We start from the raw sequence: 22,907 nt of genomic DNA on the forward strand, positions 1-22,907 counted from the left end.
CGCCAAAAGAGCCTTGTCGGACTGTATTTAGAAATGTCTAGACAGCCATAAGCGGTCGGTCTATTACTAATACGACAAAGTAGGCTTATGGCACTATAGTGCGTGCGAAACAAGTAGTCTAATCTGAACGTGATTGAGGCGTATTGTTTAGTAGTATTGTACAAAAACCGTGGTTGTATAGGTATTTAAGTTTCAGTCCATAATATAACCTGCGCAAACCATCATGTTGCAACTTCAGGTTGGACTATTTGTTCTGCACGCCATATATCTGTTGTTGAATACCGATTGACTGCAAATGATGTGAAACAGCCATAAGAAAATTTGTAAGTTAGTCTTATAAAGGTAAAATTTATTTACAGTTCGTGTTTATTTGTTATCCAATTTCTATTATAATAAAATTAATAAAGGGTAGGTAGGTATAGTCGCAATTTTCGGAATCATTAATGTTACAATAATAATCCAAAGTATTAATAAACTTAAACTATTTATTCTTTCCTTTTACAAAATGACGTTTAGAATTTTTACAATAATATTTTCTCAATGACCGAGCTGTTTGCACGTAGTGTTCAATCACAGTAGAACTGCCGCCCTCCAGTTTGGACCCAGAAATAAACACGATAAAGTATTATAATATGTTATAATTCTACAAATCGACGGCAAATCAAACACCCGGTGTCCCATTTTCCACTTTATTGACTTACCAGCTTTCCATACAATAAATCATAACAATTCAATGTCAACAAAACAACATGTGCCGAACTTAATAATTATAAATATACGTCAGACGGCTGGCGCGTCCGAGCAGTGGTCGGGACAGCTCAGTCTGCAGCGCGGGCCGCCAATAAATACACGTATGTACACGAGGCCATTCGCGACACTACTCCTTCTATATCGTTATAACTTTTTTTAAAAATTTATAATTTATTTCGTTATGTCCTATCTATGTAGATTGTAGACTATCGGCGCGAGTCACCGTTAGGGCGCGACCGAGCGAACTGCGAACCTTGTTCGGTGCATCGTTTTTACCAAAACCCGAGTCACTTAACAAAGTTTTCACTGACTGGTCACCGTTCGCCGTAGCATGAGTCCATATAAACCAACTGCACGTTATCGTATGAAGTTTTTGGCCACTCTGCCGAGTCAATCGTACGGGATATGTCCGTCGGTTCCCCGACGCTCTGCGCTAGCCACGGCTACTGTACTGGACGTATTCTATTGCGTACTTCTTATCTCTAACATTCACTTAACATTTCAGTTTATAAACAAACATATTATTCGCTGTATAAGTCAAGATCTTGTACCATAATTGTTTAAAGGCAGTTCTTATAAGGCTGGTTTACACAACGATGCGTCTAGTCGTCGCTACAGTACACCATTGTGCTTCACAGACAAACAGCATTTTGTTACATCGAAATCTATGTCAGGTGGAATAAAATAAATAAATTATATTGACAAAAATATTTAAATTGAGGAAAAAATAATAATATACTGTATTGAAATATTTCTGGCATACAATATACGATTTTAGAGTATATGTATATTGTATATTGTGTCACAAAGATCTATACTAGAAGAAATATTATGCAGTTGTTTCAAAAAGTTAAACGTATCTTAGTATAATGTGATGCGTATGTAGTATAATTTTTATTACTAAAAGTGTCAATAGCTCAGCACCATGAAATACGATTCTCATGCACAAATGTTTTAAATCCATAATATTTCAATACAGTTTTCACATTCAACATTAAAATATTACATATATTATTTCATTTGCCTTGTCTTAGTAGAGACTAGCATTTCCCCATAACTTCATTTATGGGTAAATTATAGGTTTTACTTAAAGATCCCGTTCCTCAAAATCCTTCCTTAGTGCTGGTGTAAGTATAGAAAAACCTCCATGCAAAATCTTGAGTTTCTAAGCCCAGCTGTATGAGCTGTACATTGATATGTCAGTCAGTCAGTTTCTCTTTTCATATATACAGATAGTATCGTATAACCAAAGATATAGTCTATCTAGTGAAAGCTGATAGTGAGAAATGGTGGCTTTAAAAAACTTAGGTTGTGTATCAATGTGTATAACTAAGAATAAAAGTATTTGATGCATTTTTTTAACATTTTGATTGTAATTGACTGAGGGAACCCTTGATTTGATCCTCAATCGACGATATGTCAAATATTAGGCTATGCGTGACGTGAAACCAAAGTAAAATAGACGATTCATAGGCTACCTAGCGTCAAATGTAGGAACATTTGACGCCTGCCAGTGACGTCGACGCCAACTAAAGATTTTAAACGGGACTACGCAAGTGATAACATAGTTTTTATAAAATTATGGTTTCAGAATAAACAAAGATTTTATTGATGCCACGCAATTTCTATTTTAGATTTCACATTTTAAACTATAATATTGATAGACCCGGTCTAATAAATATAAATCCTGCAGAACTTACTGAGTATAAAATATCCTTATTATTAAATAAACTAGTATGAAATCTAGGTGAGGTTATAAAAACAATAAGTGACATTTTCATAGTGTTGCAGGTTTCTGAAAAATCACATCAGCTTTCATTAGCATTTAGACCCCTATAACGAAATTATGTATAGAATAGAGCTGTTTAAAAATAAAATTACGCGATACATATCTACATTTTCCATATGAAAAATATTGGAAGTGCCTCGCGCAGTTTTAATATATGGAACGTTTCATTTTGATACTCCGGACGACAATTTCGCAGTTTGTGTTTGCGGTCCTACGGTCCAGTACCCTTAGCACAAGTTAGCACATTTCGACAACTTTTATAGATTTCGAATATCGAAAGACTGTAATGTCAATATAAAAGTTTTAAGGTAGTGTTTCAGTACTACTTTTAAGTTTCCGCAGCGGGAGCAGGCTGTAGATGTGCAGGCTGTGGATGAACTGAAACCTTAGAACAAGGCAGTTTAGGTCCATTTTACTTGACGTTATAATGTTTCGATAGTCGTATTCTATCAACGTCGTTAAGATGTGCACAATGTGCTAAGCCTACAGTCACAAAATACTCGGTAACAATAGGTCCATACAACGCACGATAAACAAGCACACTCATGCGCTTAGCACATCGACACATTCGCACGCAATAAGGTCTTTACGCCATAGATCTGCGCGTGAGGACCGCCTTTTCCATTAACTACATAATGTTTCTTTGGGATATTGTGTTGGATTCCCAGATCCTTCACATACCGCAAGAAAATGAGATTTAAACTGTTAGGTTTACTTTTTACAGGTTATTATCAGATGTTAATGATAATAAACCGCCCTAATAAAGGCGTTAATTGTGCTGAAGGCGTCACACAAACATGCGTGTGACGGAGAGGTTAGCCGTAAATGTCGGTCGAGACAGCGTCAGAGTGTGGCTGGTATTGCGCGGAGCTGTTGTTGGACTATTGTGTGGTAGAGTGGTGTAGTGTGTTGTGGTGTGTGGTCGCGTTGGTCGGTCGGCTCGCGCGCTACTGGGAGGGGTACTGCGCGGAGGGCACGGACGCGTACATGAGCGGTTGCGGGCCGCCGCCCCACGAGCCGCCCGCCGCGCCGCCGCCGCCCGGCATGCTCATGCGGTAGCCCGCTGGAAACAGAATATATACTATTATCAAACTACAGTATTTAATGTGTACGAAAAAAATGATCTTTTATAATTCATTGTCTTTATGGCTAAAATACGGTTGCGTTTATCAGTTACGTACATGCTTCCACGGTTTACACTAACAAGCCCCGATTTATATTGAACAAGTGTTTAGCGAAGTCAATAAGTGCAATGAGGAGAGTGTATACCGGTCGAATGTTGCAAGTCAGTTTAGCTGGCAAGTAGCTGTATAATACTCACCGTCCAGTGTACTTGTAATTGTCACTACGCTGAAAACTAGACCAATGTAAATTGAGCCAAATTGCTCGTTAATATTATAATTCTAGACAGACATTTGCGAATTCGAATACCGAAGTCTCGCTATATTTTTTAATACCACCGAGTTTCTTGCTGGTTCTTCTCGGTAGGAACGGCATTCCGAACCTGTGGTAAATTATTTTGACGAATCAAAAGCAAGTTCTCTTTAAAATACTAAGATGCAATTTGCAGTGACGAAAAAATTACGATGGTCGCCGTTTATGCATTCACGTTTTGATAAGAGCTTAGAATAAGATAACGAATGATAAGCCAGCGATAGAAGAACTATTAAAAGCATGCAATGTTTCATATCTCTTTTATTACTTTCGTAAAATCTACAAGATGAATAATTCGATTACAAACATTTGTAAAATCGTCACCAAGTACATATTACTTAAACTTGGGTTCAATGATACCAAATGATATTATATTTGTAATCGAATGTTCAATTAATCAATTGAAAACGCTACGAACGTGATGATTGAAGCATGGCGTCACTAAATCTAGTCTTCAAACAATAACAAAATGTTAAAGGTCTTTGTCCTGGTTCTAGTGAAACAGAAATTAAATAAATCGTGATTTCATATTATATGTATTATGTATATTACTTCAAAGGTATAGGCGATTTTCAAAAATTAGTTAGCATTTCCATTGGTGAGTTCCCAAAGAATCACATCCAATGGTGTCATAGCGTAACTTGTTAGGAATCAATCAGGATTTTTACTCCATGCCGAAAAAAAAAAAGCTGAAGGGGTCCCAACGAGTCTCACTGTGACACGATTGGGTGTGAGTGTGACTTGTTGGGAACACACAAAAATGTTTTGTATAATACTTACATTGCATAATTGAAACATTAAATGTCATCTGATATCTTAGATATTTAACAGACAGACAGAACATCAAGTAGGTAGATCTCAGCCATACTTAATCTTTGGTTGAAATGTATAGAGCGCACAATGACTTTGCTTAGACTTAAGTTTCGGTTAAAACGAGACAGATTTATGCCAGTGGTATAGCGCTGTCTCGTTTTAACAATGGCTTAAGTCTGAGCTAAGTCAAAGTGCACTCTATAGATCTCAGCCTGCATAACCTGCGCGAATCCTATGTTTCAACTTTAGATTGGACACACTTTAGATGTTTTTGTTATACCACTACACAGTACAGCTACATGAAATAAATGTTTTTGACTTTTTTAGTATTTCTTACCAGCTGCTGCAGCTTGCGGCGTGCTGTAGGCCGCGGCGTACTGCTGGTAGTAGCCCGGCGCCATGTAACCTTGCAGCGCGGGGTAGCCTTGCTGTTAAACAAAAAAAAAACACCTTTTAAAGGAGGTCATCAACATTAATAGCTCTAATAGTTTCTTTAAAAATTATTATTTTCACTTTATTTACCTAGTTTAAAATTGTACAATTAATTTATATTTTACTAGCTGATACCCGCGACTTCGTTCGCGTGGATGTAGGTTTTTTAAAATTCCCGTGGGAACTCTTTGATTTTCCGGGATAAAAAGTAGCCTATGTGCTAATCCAGGGTATAATCTACCTCCATTCTAAATTTCAGCCCAATCCATCCAGTAGTTTTTGCGTGAAGGAGTAACAAACACACACACACACACACACACACACACACACACACACACACACACACACACACACACACACACACACACACAAACTTTCGCCTTTATAATATTAGTGTGACTAGCTGATACCCGCGACTTCGTTCGCGTGGATGTAGGTTTTTTAAAATTCCCGTGGGAACTCTTTGATTTTCCGGGATAAAAAGTAGCCTATGTGCTAATACACACACACACACACACACATACACACACACATACAAACTATGGCCTTTATAATATTAGTGTGATGTTTTCTGAATGAATTATTTTATTTGACGTTCAAAAAGTGTACATTTGTATTTACTTTGAATAAAACATTTGAATTTGAATTTTATAAAATGGCAATGAAATAGACATATTGGACAAAATTAATACGAAATGAAATGAATATTTTATCAATCAAACTTGGTTTCATAGTTTCATGGAGTCATATTATTATAAAAGCGAAACTACAAGGGTTCCTTGTTTATGTTTTGCTACGGAACCCTAAAAAACGGAACCCAGAAACTGAAGCAGTTTCTACACGCAATAAGTGTTTTCTATGTATGTTGATTTAAACTTGAACTTTCTTTTCGCTTCCAACACTGTTCACAAAGACCATTATGCAAAAATTTCCCCATGGCGGGTTTTAGCCTACTTCGGAATGACGACATGTTTACATAATTAATATTGCCCCAAAGCCAAATTGTGTGAAACTTAAAAGTTACTCTATTTGTTTTTATTAAAGCTAAGGTCTGAATGGCTCTCATTACGGGTATGGATACCATTTACGATTTGATTCCTGTAAGATGTACATTTCTCTAGGATATTTTCTGAAAATGGCATAATTTTTTTTTTTTTTTAATAAAGAATATTAGGCATGTTAAATGACTAATATTCCCCTTTCCTCTCCAACTAAGCGTCAGGCTTGTGCTAGGAGTAGGTACGACAATAGTGCAACGGGCGGGGTTTGAACCGTCGACCTTTCGGTTTTCAGTCCACTCCTTTACCGGTTGAGCTATTGAGTCTTTAAAAAATTCATAATTATTTTTTAACGCTAAGGTCTGAATGGCTAACATTACGAGTATGGATAACATTTACGACAAAAAGTATGTTGATTCCTGTAAGATGTACATTTCGATATTTTCGGGAAAATATTAAATTAAACTTAAATTCAAAACTTTGGATTTTTAGAATGGTGGCAAAGGTGTTACCCTACACATCCTTGGTGGAAAAAGGCTTTAGGTTTTTAAAGCTTTAAGTGTGTGAACTAATGGGAACTAACTAGGAAATGTGGGACGAAAAGTTTCCAACATCCGTTCCTGGATGATGAGATACAAGCTATCTCTGTATCTTTAGTCATAATCGGTTATGGGCGTTAAGCTAGCAGACATGTTCGCATGTATGATATTATTAATGATGGCTGCAGCTTTGGTGGTCAGGTCCCCTGCAGTAGAAAAACATAACTCCTCCATTTTTGAAAGTTGGTTAAAAAGTAGCCTATGTTACTCTTTGGTTAACTCTACTTGTCCGTGAAAGTCGTGTTACAATAGGTCTAGCCATTCCGAAGATTAGCCCGTTCAAACCGACAGACAGACAAAAATTTTAAAAACGTGTCATTCAGATATGGTACAGTTTAAATAATCATATAATCTTAATATGAGGTAGTTATTTCGAAATTACAGACAGAACCTCCAATTTTATTTATTAGTATAGATTAAATAACCATAATACTTGCTTAATAATATGTGGTAGTTATTTCGAAATTACAGACAGACACTCCAATTTTATTTATAAGTATAGATTTAAAAAATTAAACAATAACTACAAGTGTAAATTAAAAATTTTCAACACCCCCGACAAATCATTTTCAAATAAATAATTATGTATATCTAGGCAACGTCCATCTTGACAGCTTGACATTTGTCAATTGACACTTGAATATTATGAACCTACTAGCTGATACCCGCGACTTCGTTCGCGTGGATGTAGGTTCTTTGGGATTCCCTCGGGAATTCTTTGATTTTCCGAGATAAAAAGTAGCCTATGTGCTAATCCAGGGTATAATCTATCTCCATTCTAAATTTCAGCCCAATCCGTCCAGTAGTTTTTGCGTGAAGGAGTAACAAACATACACACACACACACACACACATACAAACTTTCCCCTTTATAATATTAGTGTGATAAGGGTTATCTAACCTTCTTTTCTACAAGAAAACTAGAAAATAGCTGATAACTTTTAAACGGCTGAACCAATTTTTTTGGATTATAGCTAAGAACACTCTCGATCAAGCCACCTTTCAAACAAAAAAAAGTACATTAAAATCGGTTCATTCGTTTAGGCGCTACGATGCCACAGACAGATACACAGATACACAGACACACAGATACACAGATACACACGTCAAACTTATAACACCCCTCTTTTTGGGTCGGGGGTTAAAAATATACCTATAAGTAAGTATAGATATGGATTTGCGATGACAGCAATGCAAACACAAGTTCTGTGAAAACGGTTTGTTTCTTTTCCAAAGAAAAGGAACTGATGCTGAACTTTTTGTTTCAGATTGTTTTGGTGCCTGAGTTGACACAATTGTTACACTAGATATCCGCCCGTGACCCTATTGTTCGCGTCAGCTTAATGTGCAAACAATTGGCCTTATGATTACTAACATGACACTAATTAATATTATTAAAATGATTAAAAATTTTGCGACATTGTGCTAATATCACACTATCACACTAATATTATAAATGTGTGTGTGTGTGTGTGTGTGTGTGTATGTTTGTTACTCCTTCACGCAAAAACTACTGGACGGATTGGGCTGACATTTAGAATGGAGATAGATTATACCCTGGATTAGCACATAGGCTACTTTTATACAAGAGCTCCCACGGGATTTTTAAAAAACCTACATCCACGCGAACGAAGTCGCGGGCATCAGCTAGTCCCCTATATATAGTACGTGACAGGTCGAGATGGCAATTGAGTGGGGACGCCCCGCGCACCCGCACAGTCCCGGCGCTAGCCCGGTGCGTGATGGCACGGGTGACTACAATGGTGCAATGAACTAGTGAAACATCACACATGAGAACTCACTATAGTAATCCAATTTATAGGATAAATAATACTGATATGAAGTTGCAGCTCTTGTGTATTTTATTTTTTAAATATTTCTAAATTGTCAATCAATTCCCATGGCGGTGTTCCCACTAGATTACAACATGGGGTTAACAAGGGGCAGACCAACAAAATCCTGAAAAGTCGGCAACGCATCGGCGATTTCTCTGGTGCTGCAAATGTTTATGGGCGGCAGTAATCACTTAACATCAAGTGACCCGCCAGCTTGTTTGCTCGCTATTTTTATAAAAAAAAAACTTTATAGGGGAATAAAAATAAATTAAAAGTGAAAGTTAAGTTGGCGTCTATTAAGCTCAATGGCTAAGCCTGGCAATCCTCCAGTGAGGCAATAGTGCCAGTCTGTTGGGCACCCTGCCCATTAATGATCACTTGAACAGTGTATAATATTTTCTGTACATCCACACTTTTATATTAATACTAGAGGATGCCCACGACTTCGTTTGTGTGGATTTAGGCTTTTAAAGATCCTGTAGGAACTGTTTGATTTTCCTGGACAAAAAGTTGCCTATGTCAATTACAGGGACGCAAGCTACCTCGGTACCAAATTTCATACAAATTGGTTAAGCGGATGGGACTTTAGGAATCCTGTGGGAACTCTTTGATTTTCCGGGATAAAAAATAGCCTATGACTGTCCCCGGGGTATACCAAACCAAACCTACCAAATTTCGATAGAATCGGTTAAACTGTTGGGCAGTGAAAAAGTAGCAGACAGACAGACTGACACACTTTCGCATTTATAATATTAAGTATAAAGTATGGATAGTATGGATAAATGTGAAAGTGTCTGTCTGCCTATTAGTTTTTCATGGCTCATCAGTTTAACTGGGCAGATGAACAACAGACGCTTAGTAATAGGGTCGCCCTTGGCATCTTTCGGGTACGGAGCCCTAAAAAACTAATGTCACATGGACAAAACCACTGGCATAATCTAGCAATCATATCATAAATATGCTAGTACTATCTGTACAACATATGAAACTGTCTAAATTTCAGAAATCTAACAAAAGATGAAAATGATTCATTTGAATCATCAAAGAGGTAATGCTGCCAGCATCTTGGGTACAATTCTTCGCTGCGGTGGTCTCGATGAGGTTCTAAATTTAATTCATTTGCAAAATTATACATCAACTACAGGATGCCCACAGCTTTATCCCCTTATTGCCATAATTGCACAAGTGTTTTCATATTTTAACTATTTAATTTTTGTGTATGTATAATCAAACCCAATATACCATTGCAGCATTTTGGTACTATAATTTAATATTATATTAATGTAACAAAAGTACACTTTGACTTTGCTTAGACTTAACACAGTTAAAACAAGACAGATTAATGCAACAATATGACACTGTCTTGTTTTAACAGTGTCTTAAGTATGAGCAAAGTCAAAGTGTGCTCTACTGATCTCAGCCTAAGACTTGAATAAAATTTTTATACTCGCAATAAAATCATAATCTATACCATTTATCATAATCAGAAATGAGATCCATAAGAGAACCAGATTAAGTAAGGCACGTAGTTCGAAAAACTGATACTGATAGATATTGGGGTCCCAAGGTGTTTGAAAATTTCTAATAGATTATATTTTATTCACTGGGTTCTATGGTAATATTTACCTGTGCATACCAATAGCCCATTCCTTGTTGGTACCCGTAGTTAGGGTACTGTGTTTGTGCTCCACCCATTGATGTTGGGGCTGCAGGTGGATTATTCGTACTCTGCAAAATTAACAAAATTGTGTACAATTCACTATTTTTATATACTATTGTCAGTACATTTTCAAGAGTGTGTAGGAAATATACATAAAAATCAGGAAACAACCATACAGTGATCACAAAACAAATAGACCAATCTGATATACAAGATGGTGGTTTGCACAGGTCATAGACTAAGGATTTAAAAAAAAATCCTGGCCGAGATCTGTTTTTGTACCTCATGTTAAGATTGGGTTACTTGTGTAGTGCTACATTAAGCTTATCAGTTCAAGATCATATGAATAAATTAACCAAATATTAATTATTCTTAATTCTTTCCAACTAGCCAAGGAAGTTTTGTTTTTGATAAATACCTCTTGATGCTTACTCATGACATGCTTATCATATGATGTGATAACAAAATGTCTATAATGTATTACTAACTACCTAACTGACTTAACCTAACATTCATTTACACCATCTCCCATGGCAACAGATTTATAATCTGTTGTTTAAATATTGATATTGATATAATAAATAAAAGAAGAAACTGACATAACTACAAACATCTCTGGGTAAAGATTTTGCATGTAGGTTCCCGCTGTAGATCTCAATCAAGGATTATGATTTGAATTTGAAGCGCCTTTAAAAACCTAAATCCATGCAGAGGGAAAAAGCTACTATAACTAATTAAAGTTTAATCAATAAATATTTCCTTTAATTACAAACCTGGCTTTCGGTGCCCCCATTCTCTTTCCCCCAGAAACATTTCACTGTGTGTCCACTTATTTCTGTATTATGTGTCGCCTCTATAGCATGGGCAGCCGCCTCTTTCGTTGTGAACCTAATAAAAGCATATCCCTTGTCCCTGAATACTCTTACATCCTGTATCTGACCAAATTGTGAAAATGTGCTTTGCATTAACTCTTCAGTAATTATATTGCTAGTGAAACCGCCGCAGTAGACAGTTGTGTTAGTCGGCGAGCTCTGGTTGTACACCTCGTCGAACGTCGGCTGTTTGACTCGCTTGCTGCTCGGCGCGCCCTCATTGGGCCCTTTAGTGGGTGGCTTACGTGTAGACCAGTTAGTACGTATGGAACGAGAACCCAGCCACTGACCGTTCATAGCCTGAATCGCCGCTTCAGCATCAGCTTTCTTAACGAACGAGACGAAGGCGTATCCTTTAGATTTGAGCGTTTGTGGGTCACGTACTATTCGACAGTTCGAAATCTCTCCGAACGGGGCGAAGGCTTCGCGCAATATGTGAGTCTCGATTTCCGGTGACAGGTCACCGACAAATATGTGATGGTGATTACTCGTATCCGTCTTCGGCTGATTGCCAGGACTCGTAGCCCAGTTAACCTTCATTTCCTTGTCGAGGAACACTCGCTTGTTCATGGCGGCCAGGGCCGTAGCCGCCGCCGTGTGATTCGTAAACTCCAGGAACGCATAGGGGTCGTTGCCTGGCTCACGAATTATTTTACAGCCTTTAACTTCGCCTATTTGTCCGAACAACGCGCATAGGAATTCTTCTGTCACACTCGCGTCTAAATTACCGACGTAGAGAGTTTTCGGATGGCTTTCGTCGCCCATATTAGATTATATCGTAATCTAGCGGTTACTTTATTACGACTATGAACACTAATATCGAAAATACTCGCTAATTATCGTGCTATTTCATCACATCAAACATTGGATGACGGATAAAAGAAAGAAAAATGTCGCAAACAGCGCTTAGACTTCTCGAAAGACGTTGCTGTTGACTCGTGAAACGTTCACTTTTCGGAAACAAACGCATCTATAGACGAATTTCCGGTTGAAAAAAATTCAAAAATTTGGAGGGAAAAATTAGAATCAGAAATTTAAAAGCTAAAACTTCACAGAATAGTACAATTCCGTACAATATAAATGAAAGTTCATAAAAATTACATTAAATAATTGGTTTAAAATAATAATCTCACAATTTACAAAATAATATTTTATACCACAAACAAGATAAATTGCTGTACGTAGACAAAACTTTAATCTTTTCCGGAAACGAGTGTCGTTTTGAAAGCTTATGAATCATCAATAAACACTGTTTCGTTTACAAATTCCTGCATTCCTTTCAATATTCTGATTGGCTTGTTCAGTACGATGAAAGATTACAACCAATACAGTTTCGTATAGTGTTTGCATAATAACTTTCCAATTTCACTTTGTTGACAATAAAATTATTACTAATAAAAATTATGAACATCATAATTATTATTATACTCTGGAATCGAATAGAACGAAAATAGACCTAATTTAAACTGATTCAAGAAATAAGTAGCGAACTGTTTAAAATAATATTTCTTAGTTTGTTTTTGATAATAATAAAAAAAACAAATCTATATATATATAATATACTATATAAGTTACTCATAATTATACAATACTTTCAATGATGATTGGGAGGAGGTTGGGTGGTGTAAAGTTTCTTTAGAAGCAAAGTGGTCTTTTTTATCTGTGCTATTTGACGTACACAGATAAACAGTGGCAGATTAATGTCAAAAATTATTGACATTGACAGATTGACAACATGACAAATTGACGTCACACGAAGGCAAATAGGATTGGGTTGTGCTAGATAAAAGTGTAAAATTTTCTAATATTTATCACTGAAAGATCTCTGTATTTTATAAATAATGCATTTTACTGTAAAATACTGTGTCGTATTTGATATCTTTCCAATAATTTCTTGAAACTTATAATTTTTTAAGGTTATAAACCGCAAGTGCAGTATTTACACGTATGCAGCTGTGGTGCTGGTGTAAAATTGTGTTTCTGTGATTTCAAGCCTGAAATGACGTGAAAGAAGCATTTAATTTAAATCTAGATACAATGCTGCCTCTTATACAAAAGGATACGCGAGTATCGCGGAGTCCGATTGGAGGCATTCGTGAAAAATTTCAAAACTGGCTTAGGTTGATATTTTCGGACAGAAATTCCAAGAATTTATTTCTTTTCTTAATTTTGAATTTGTCCTTTGCATTCGTTGAATTGTTTTACGGAGTATGGACAAATAGTTTAGGTAAGTAATATTATAAATTATTTATTTAGATAATGTTGGTGTTTTTAATTGAAACTATTTATTCCTCATTACCTTAAACGCTCCCAGTTACTGTAGATTTGTATCAAACCTCCATGAAAACATATTTATAAATTATGCCAAATGAGTGTGATCAACCATAGATGATTTGGATGCTTTATACAATCAGAGGGATTTAAGATTTTCTTTAATTCAGATCTGAACATAGGTCTTGCAAGGAAGCAACATGGTCATATGGATTCTTTCATTCATGTTGCGATATTGATAAATGGTTGAGTTCTTTATACTTAAACAATTGTCTTATATAATATTTTTAATTTTTAATTGATTATTTCACTTTGATGTAACTATACCCTGGGCAAATTATTCACAATTTTAATTTTAAAAATATTGTAATTTATTTACTTTCAGGTCTCATATCTGATGCATTCCATATGTTCTTTGACTGCACGGGGCTAGTAGCAGGCCTTGCTGCATCTCTGGTGTCCAAATGGAGGGCAAATGAACGCTTTTCATATGGCTATGCAAGAGCAGAGGTGCTGGCGGGCTTTGTAAATGGACTCTTCTTGCTTTTTATATCCTTCTTCATTATGAAAGAAGCTGTTGAACGGGCTATTGAACCTCCTGAGGTAAACAATTTTTACTCTTGAAATGCATATTAAAATTAGCCAATTCTAATGCTATCTTATGTCTTGACACCTCATGCTCTTCAGTCACAAATGTGCATGTTATACAATATATGCATCCTGCAGAATGGAAGGCTGGCATTTCTTAGGTTTCCATATCTCCAAAGAAAAATGGAACCCTTATTGGCTCATTAAATTATCTGTTTGTTGTAACTGTCAAGACCATGGAAATCAAAATTGATTAGGTACTTCCCGTAGACCTGGAATCATGAAATTTTGCAGTTAGCGATGTCTTTATAGCACAAGTAAAGGGAAATATCTGAAAACCATGAATTGGTGGTTACATTACAAAAAACCAGTCAAGTGTGAGTCAGACTCCAGAAGGGTTCCATACCATCCTACAAGATATTTTAACATTTTTATGTGCAACACTGCAAGTTAATGACAACAGTGCTATCTATATGTGATTTTTAAATTCATTTTTTTGTGAACACATTTTAATTTTTTTTTGTGATGTCGCTATAAATTCACTGTTTTCGGATTTGTTCCTTAACTTGTGCTATAATACTTACCTACCTACGAAATTTCATGATTCTAGGTCAATAGGAAGTACCCTATAGGTTTTCTTGACAGACATGACAAACAGACAGACAGACAGACAACGAAGTGATCCTATAAGAGTTCCATTTCTCCTTTTGAGGTACAGAACCCTAAAGAGATTAGAATGATTAAAATGATCAAATTTTTCAGCTAAAATTGCCTACTTACCTTGTAAGCTTACTATCAAGAATTACTATGCAAATAAAAACAGAATAACTATACAGAAATTGCAATTAATTTGATGTATCATAACAACACTATTAAGCTTTGCTTTGATTGTTTGATAAGACTTGTTAGTTTAATAAACCACAAATTTTTATATCAATGATATGATTGAGCATTGATAAGATAATAGAGTATTCTCAAAATGATATCGAAAAATTTTCTTCCAAGCCATTAATTAATTGATTTGTACAAACAAAATATACTACTATATTTTCTTATAAAGATTAATATAAATCAATTCCAATAATAAAATCATAAAATTATGTAAAAAATACAAAGTCATTGTAAAGTATTTGTTTAGGTACTTGTGTAATTAAGAAACTAATTAGGTCCTTGTTTCCAATAAGAATCATATTGTCAGTTTTATAAAAAGACTGATAAAAATGATAAGTGATCATAAAATGCTTACATAAAATAAGTAAAAACTAAGTAGAAACTGGTTTTATATTTTCCAGAATTTATTATATACATTTTTTAAATATTTATTTAGATGACTTTAATTTATGAACATAATAAATATCAGGTTTAAAAACAATAATTAGTAATAAATTTATATTGAATTCATTATTATAATTTTAAAAACTATACCTGACTACGTAAGTACCTACCTATATAAAAACTGTAAGTCAAACCAATTAATATCAAAGTTAAAACTAAACTATATATTAAATTAAAATTAATTTATTAAAATGAGATACTTAATATTCCTACTTATATAAATATGAATTTATTATTGTCAAACATGTAAAAATCGAATCTCAAGATAAAATGTATCTAGGTATAGGAAACTTTCTATTCTCTAATAATTTCGAAACCGTTCTCTCAATATCTTTCGTAATTGTCGGCGAAGCACGTATTTTCTGATTGATGTATTTATTGTACACAGTATCTTATTTAATCTTTCGTCATTGCTGTATAACAAGTATAGTTTCATTCAGAGTTTAAAATCACTTCCGATTTTGAAGCGGTTTTTTCTTTTAAAAGCTCGTAATTCTATACTTAGTTAAGACTTGAGGCAACTTGCAGTATTTCAGTGAACTGATCTCACTTCTTTCTTATATCTTTAAGAAATCAGTAACTCTTCAGAAAATGGATACGTTGATGTACCTGCATTTCAAAAAGCTGCATGCGATTCTTGCTGCTGATATCATTCGTATTTTATGCAGCTTATATAAATGCGATATGTTGTGCGTATACTACTCATAATATCATCATAACTAATTTATTGTATTGTTTATCAATCATCAAACTTAGTATATCATGATCAAACCATCGACAGGCTTACTACTGAGTACTGGTCTCTTCTACCATTTCTATAGGTCTATAGTCAAGTCTATAATCTCTGTAAGCTAATGTGTGGATTGGCAGACTTCACGCACTTTTGAAAACATTATGAGTCATAAGAGGTTTCCTCACGATGTTTGCCGTTAAAGCACATGATATTTAATTGCTTGAAAGGTACAAACTGTGAAAAGTTATAGTTACGTGTCCAGGAATGAACTCTGGACCTCTCGAATAAGAGCTCAATGTCTTAACCATCAGGCTGTTATCACAATTAATATAGCTAACTGTTAATTCATTCAGTTTAATTATTATTTCCAGGTTAAACATGAACGCCTTCTAGTCGTATCAATACTCGGTTTCCTAGTGAACCTGATAGGAATATACGCATTCCACCACGGGCACGGGCACGGGCACGGTGGCCACGGGCATTCCCACGGTGGCCACGGTCATTCACACAACCACAACTCGCACGGACACTCGCACGACGACATGGAAGCCCCCACCGGCGCGGGCTCTGCCATCATGCGCGGAGTGTTCCTGCACGTACTCGCAGACACCCTCGGCTCCGTCGGTGTGATCATATCCGCGATATTGATGCAGACGTTTGGCTGGATGCGAGCGGATCCGATTTGCTCGATGGCTATAGCTCTGCTTATAGCGGGTAGTGTGTTCCCGCTAGTGATGGATTCCGGTGGTGTTCTTATGCAACGGACTCCAGAGTCTCTAGAGCGCGCCCTCCCTAATTTATACACCCGAGTGATGGGCTTAGCGGGTGTACATTCAGTCCAAGACCCACACTTTTGGACTCTTTGTAGTGATATTCATATAGGAGCTATCAAACTAGAGGTCGCCAGAGAGGTAGACCCGCGGTATATTACCGAACAAGCCGCGAGAATTTTTCGGGAGGTGGGTGTCAAACACCTGACGGTTCAACTAGATTATTCACCGCTTTGATTAGAAACATAATAATGTATCACAAATGTACATAATACCACAGAGTGGACGTTTTATTGTATATAAGGCAAACTAATTTAATTTTGTGAGCGCAAACTACCGATATCCACTGATTTGAGTTTTGTAAACGATTTCGCAATCAATATTAAACATGTTTGAATGTGTAGTGTTAATTCGTCTCTAAAATCAATATTATTACTTATTAAAGGATAAATGCGTATGCAGGGTGCTTAGATGCTGTTGTTATAACAACTTAAGTGGAGTTAAAACTATGTACGTAGCCGGCCTTTACATACAAATAATTAAATTATTATTATTGAATGAAAGAGTTCAATATCCCTAGAACATTTTTACCAAACACATCATAATTTTGAGTGTAATAATGCGAAAGTGTCTCTCTATCTGTCAGTTTCCTTTTCACAGCTCATCTGCTTAGCCGATTTTGTCTTTTGGTACAGAGCTTGTATCTATCCCGAGACCCGAAAATCTCTGAGATGTAAGTTATTTCAAATATGTACATAGGCTACTTTTTATACCAGAAACCAAAACGTTCCCACGGCATTTAAAAAAAGCTAAATCCACGCAGATGAAGTCGCGGGCAGTATCTTGTAATGTACCTAAAATATGATCTGTGAACATAGGGGAACTCAATACCTAGAGGTATTCTCTTCCAGTTACCTTGGTAATGGGGACATGGTGATAGAACAGTGAGTTCACACGGAATTATTAGAAAGCCTACATCTACACAGACAAATTTGCGGACATGTTATAAATACTTACACTCAATGATCACTGTAAAAGCTGTGTAGTACGCGACAGGTCGAGATGGCAGTTAGGCTTTGAGGCGGGGGGACTGCCCGTACACACGCGCTGTCCCGCACGCGTATTTCCGTTTCCGTGTTCATTAGGAGGCAGTACTGCCTGGAAACACGCATAGGTTTGTCGCGCTAACTGCCTTTACAAACTCGTGTTCAATTCAGGGTACGCGTCCTCCAATTGCGCACGGGTTTGCAAGGTGTATGCGCTTTGATAAAGCGCCCAAAATCCGTGTTATGAACACGGAAACGGAAATACGCGTCCCCGCACCGGGTTAGCGCGGGGCGTCCCCACCCCGATTGCCATCTCAACCTGTCGCGTAGTATAGGTACCGTTATTCGTCTCGAGGTCCTTTTGTTTGACTTCATTTATATATTGTAAAGCTGCAAACAAACTTCAGTGTTGTGGCGTGTTGTGCCTTGTGATGTGATTGACGGCGATTGGAGACGTAATTTATTCTTGGTGAAGTTCGACGCACGCTGTTTGGTTGATCGTTCCTCACGCCTCAATTTGTTTGCATCTTTATAAAGCTTATTATAGTCTTATTATTATATGTATTATGTACCTTAGCTATAGGCTGTCTTTAAGTTAAGGGTCGTCGTACGCGTTATCGGGCGCGCTTTCACTCTTACCTATTAGTCAAACCAACGCACCTTAACTTAAAGGCAGCCTGTATTTACAATGATTTTGTTTTGAAACTATTTACCTTATATTATAAAAGTTTTTATAAATTTATACTACGTTTTATCTATTTCTGTGAATTCTATGATTTCATAATAGTATTTATTTAATAAAAGACATTCCTTTTAACACAGTATTGATTGGTAATATAATAAACTTTCTACCTGGAATTGTTATGGCTTTATTCTAATAAAACTTCATTATTATATTAATTTCTAATTGTTTGCAGGTAAATTAATCACACTAAAATTATAAAGGCGAAAGTTTGTCTGTATGTATGTTTGTTACTCTTTCACGCGAAAACTACTGAACGGTTTTGGCTAAAATTCGGAATGGAGATAGATTATACTTTGGATTAACACATAGGCTACTTTTTATCCCGGAAAATCAGAGTTGTACGGGATTTTGACAAACCTAAATCCACGCGAAGTCGTGGGCCTCATCTAGTTAAACAATATAATGCAAAAGTAACGACGCGAAGTAGGTAGGTAAATCTTAGCAGGCGCGGATCCTCCTCAATAAAGGTCGTGGGTACAGCCACCCGAAAATCGGCAGTGTGAGTCAGAGTATTGACTCGCTCATGAGCGCATTCCTCCAAAGGAAATGTTTACAAAATATATGACGCCCTGAACAGATTTTGTATACGTTCATACCTGGTTCCACGTGGGCAAAGCCTTGGAACGAACACTAGTAAATTAATAAACCTGTAAAATGTTAGTTTTTTTTACTCACCAAAACTACAAAAATAAAATGTGTCTTTGTTTGCACATCACAGTGTCACATTTAGTCTTAATTACTAAACCGATTTTGATGAATTTTTCACAACTTTACCGACCGTGAAAGTATGACGTCACAAGTCTATTAGGGTTGGTGGGCATGCCGTCAAGAACACATGATTTTTTTCTTTACTTGTGGTATAAGATCTAACTACCTACCAAATTTCATGATTCTAGGACAACGGGAAGTACCTACCCTATGGGTTTTCTTGACCGACAGACAACAAAGTGATCCTATAAGGGTTCCGTTTTTCCTTTTGAGGTACGGAACCCTAAAAACTAAGAAAAATGAAGAATAAGAAATGAAACAAGACTTTTTTTAATAAATCATTTCTTTACACCCTTAGCGACAAGAAATCGATCATATTATACACATACAACAAACATAATTAAATAATAAATCTGTTAACCCTTAATAAGGCAAAGGAAAATAATTTCCCACTTAGTAATGCGTTCAAAAACATTTATTTTTACGTAACAGCTGGACCACAGACTGAATGAAATCATAAGGTACGCTTTTATGGTAAATTTTAAATTTCTTAAAACTGGCAACACACACCTATAATGTCACCTTGCACTGATATGTCAATTTCAAAGTGAAGTAACGAGGTTATTGTGAGTGAAAAGTTGAAATTATCGGACGTTAGAAAGAAAAAAACAATTTTTCTTTTACAAAAATTCCTGTAAGTAGAATATGCTTTCTGTATCATATAAAACAACTGTTTAGTGTTACTGTATATTGTTTTTATTTGTCTTAGAGTGATATTTCTCTGCGAAATGTTCAAATAAATAAGTGGGAAAATAATTCCCATTGCCCGATTGCAGTATTATGGATTACGCATACGGCATATATATATAGAAATAAATTTAACTTCTTTTTCTGTCCTTTTCTTGATACTCTTTGTGTCCATTCCTCTTCAGAACCCATGTCACTTACAGGTTTTCTTTTGTTTGTAGTGTTCGTCAGCAATGAATAAGAAAAAAAATAAAATTCTTAGTGATCGGGAGGTGGAAGAAATCGTCAACAACCTTTCCGATTTATCCGATCTTGATTCCGACGATGATGTTTATTATCAGACAGCACCTGTGACCAGCCCGGCAGATTACTGCAATTTGCCTGAAGATATTATTATTGAAAGGCGTCTTGAAGAGCTTTTCGGTGTTCGAGAAATATCGGAAGAAAATATAGATATTGTAGACCGAGAACTATATTCAGTTAGTTGTCTAAAAGATATTTTAGAAGAAAATTGTCCTGACAGTAGTGTGGGTGACACAGCAGGACAATTATCTGGTGATCAACTAACAAAAGCAACAGATGAACATATGCAAGAAGAAAGGGGACAGGATCTTACTGAAAGAGAAATTGAAATACAGCAATGTTTTGAGGAGATTTATGAAGACAATCATCCAATTCAGGCAGATGACACAAATGCTGGACCGTTAAACATAAATTATTATGAAACTGAAAATCAAACATTGCAATGTCAAAGAATTGTCAATGTATCCAGAACAAGACAACCACGAGAGTGGAAAATTGAAAAGGAAATACATAGTGTTCCAGAGTTTATTAATCCCATTCGTCCACAATCAACATATAATCACAAAACTCAGCCAATTTATGTTTTTGAAAAGTTTTTCCCGGAGTATCTAGTACAAGTTATAGTAGAACAAAGTAATATATACGCAGCACAGAAAAAGAGTAACAATTTTACACCTATATCAGCAGAGGAATTGAAAGCATACTTTGGAATATTGATTATGATGGGTCTCAACCCTTTGCCTGATATGGACTTGTACTGGTCAAATGACCCTTTTTACAACAATCCAGAAATATCAAAAATTATGCCCATTAAAAGATTTAAAAAAATTACGGAGAACCTACATATTAATAACAATGAAAATGAACCAGATAGAAGCTCACCAGATTATGACAAATTGTTTAAATTAAGACCTATGATAACAGAACTAAATAAAGTGTATCAGGAAGAAACAGCAAATTCGAGTCATCAGTCAATCGACGAATGCATGGTCAAATTTAAAGGGCGATCCAGTCTAAAACAATATATGCCGAAAAAACCAATCAAACGTGGATTTAAAGTATGGGCACGTTGTGACGCCAAAACTGGCTATTTATACACATTCCAAGTATATACTGGGAAGGGAGACAACATGGAAGACGAAGGACTTGGATACAATGTGGTAATGAAACTTGCTACTGACCTTCCTGAAAACACACTGCTAGCATTTGACAATTTTTTTACTGGCTGCAACCTTATGGAAGACTTGTACAAAAAGAAAATTTTTGCTGTTGGCACTGTACGAGCGAATCGGAAAGATCTTCCAAATATAATGAAAAAATCACAGCCAAAACATCTTAGGCTACAAAAAAATCAGTTTGCAGCTGTAACTGCTAAACCTATTACAGCCATTAAATGGCTTGATACTAGAGATGTTAACGTTCTTACAACTGCCCACCATCCAACTGACACAGTATTAGTAAAACGAACTCAGAAAGATGGAACAAAGAAGGAAATCCTTTGCCCCAAAGCTATCGCTTGTTACACGCTCACTATGGGCGGAGTTGATCGTTTTGATCATTTCCGATCATCGTATCCGATCAACCGCAAATGTAGAAAGTTCTGGATGCGATTGTTCTTTTTTATGTTTGATGCTTCAATAATCAACAGCTACATCACTTACAGCACTACACACGTTGTGAATACGCATTCTCATAGAGAGTTTAGATTGCGATTAGCTCGAGGGTTGGTTTCAAACTTTACAAGTAAAAAAAATCGGCAGGTTGTTTTCAAAAACAAGAAGGGCTCTAACTTCGGCGTACCAGATGAAATTCGCCTCCTCAACGTTGGGATTCACCTCCCTGAAGAAGGAAATACCTACAAACGATGTCGTTTTTGCAGCACCAAGAAGGAAGAAAAGAGAACAAAAATATTATGTACATTTTGCCAAGTTGCACTATGTGCAAAAAAATGTTTTAAGTCTTTTCATGAGGCTTCTCCTCAGGAATAATTTTATTTGTACTTTATTCATGAATTTTATTTAATTTCCTTTATTTCGTTTAATTCAGTGATTACAGTCTTTTCGTGTTTAATTTATCTCATCTCTATATCAAATTTCATTCCCATTCAATTTAAGCCCTATTCAATTTCAAATCTACCCGCAGGTTGGGAAATTCCCAACAAATTGGCCACCCTGCACGGTTGTGTCAAACATTTCGCTTCACGCAAGTTTTTTTATCGAAAATTTACGTTTCTAACCTAAAAATATACGTATATTCGTATTTTTAGTTAAAAAACCGCGCGTCCGACAAAAAAATTGTTTCGGAGACATCAAATACCCTTTAAGACGCCCGGCCCGTGTAAACTCATCTTTAATCTATCAGGGCGGCACATTTCAATAGCCAACCCTTTGCATTTATAATATTATGTACGAGTAGTAGGAATACCTTTAATTTTTTTTTGCAATAATAAATATCGGAAGCAAAGTCAGCAGCCAGCGCTA

General features: G+C 36.1%; 2 protein-coding genes across 3 annotated transcripts; one reads left to right on the forward strand and one right to left on the reverse strand.

The window, feature by feature from the left end:
• Positions 1-465: 465 nt before the first annotated feature.
• On the reverse strand, positions 466-12,144 carry LOC123875135 (nucleolysin TIAR). Its single transcript, XM_045920815.1, has 4 exons — positions 11,083-12,144; positions 10,276-10,377; positions 5,124-5,214; positions 466-3,602 (listed from the first exon to the last, which is right to left on the reverse strand). The coding sequence occupies exons 1-4, from the start codon at positions 11,944-11,946 to the stop codon at positions 3,487-3,489; spliced, it is 1,173 nt and encodes a 390-aa protein (XP_045776771.1). The 5' UTR covers positions 11,947-12,144; the 3' UTR covers positions 466-3,486.
• Positions 12,145-12,924: 780 nt separating this feature from the next.
• On the forward strand, positions 12,925-17,228 carry LOC123875136 (zinc transporter 7). 2 transcript variants are annotated; one of them, XM_045920817.1, is made up of 3 exons: positions 12,925-13,408; positions 13,838-14,058; positions 16,483-17,228. In XM_045920817.1, exons 1-3 carry the CDS (start codon positions 13,219-13,221, stop codon positions 17,113-17,115), a joined length of 1,044 nt encoding a protein of 347 aa, XP_045776773.1. In that variant the 5' UTR covers positions 12,925-13,218; the 3' UTR covers positions 17,116-17,228. The 2 variants fall into 2 exon arrangements, with proteins under 2 accessions (XP_045776773.1, XP_045776772.1); XM_045920816.1 differs by having other exon boundaries at positions 13,838-14,055; positions 16,480-17,228.
• The last annotated feature ends 5,679 nt before the right edge of the window (positions 17,229-22,907 follow it).

This window comes from Maniola jurtina, chromosome 19, assembly GCF_905333055.1.
Source record: "Maniola jurtina chromosome 19, ilManJurt1.1, whole genome shotgun sequence".
NCBI lineage: Eukaryota > Metazoa > Arthropoda > Insecta > Lepidoptera > Nymphalidae > Maniola > Maniola jurtina.

Coding starts and splice junctions, on each gene's coding strand:
- LOC123875136 (XM_045920817.1), top strand. CDS start 13,219: ATGCTGCCTCTTATACAAAAGGATACGCGAGTATCGCGGAGTCCGATT. Junction 13,409..13,837: donor AGTATGGACAAATAGTTTAG/GTAAGTAATATT, acceptor ATTTACTTTCAG/GTCTCATATCTGATGCATTC. Junction 14,059..16,482: donor CTATTGAACCTCCTGAGGTA/AACAATTTTTAC, acceptor TATTTCCAGGTT/AAACATGAACGCCTTCTAGT.
- LOC123875135 (XM_045920815.1), bottom strand. CDS start 11,946: ATGGGCGACGAAAGCCATCCGAAAACTCTCTACGTCGGTAATTTAGAC. Junction 5,215..10,275: donor TGGGCTATTGGTATGCACAG/GTAAATATTACC, acceptor TTTGTTTAACAG/CAAGGCTACCCCGCGCTGCA. Junction 3,603..5,123: donor GCCGCAAGCTGCAGCAGCTG/GTAAGAAATACT, acceptor TTCTGTTTCCAG/CGGGCTACCGCATGAGCATG.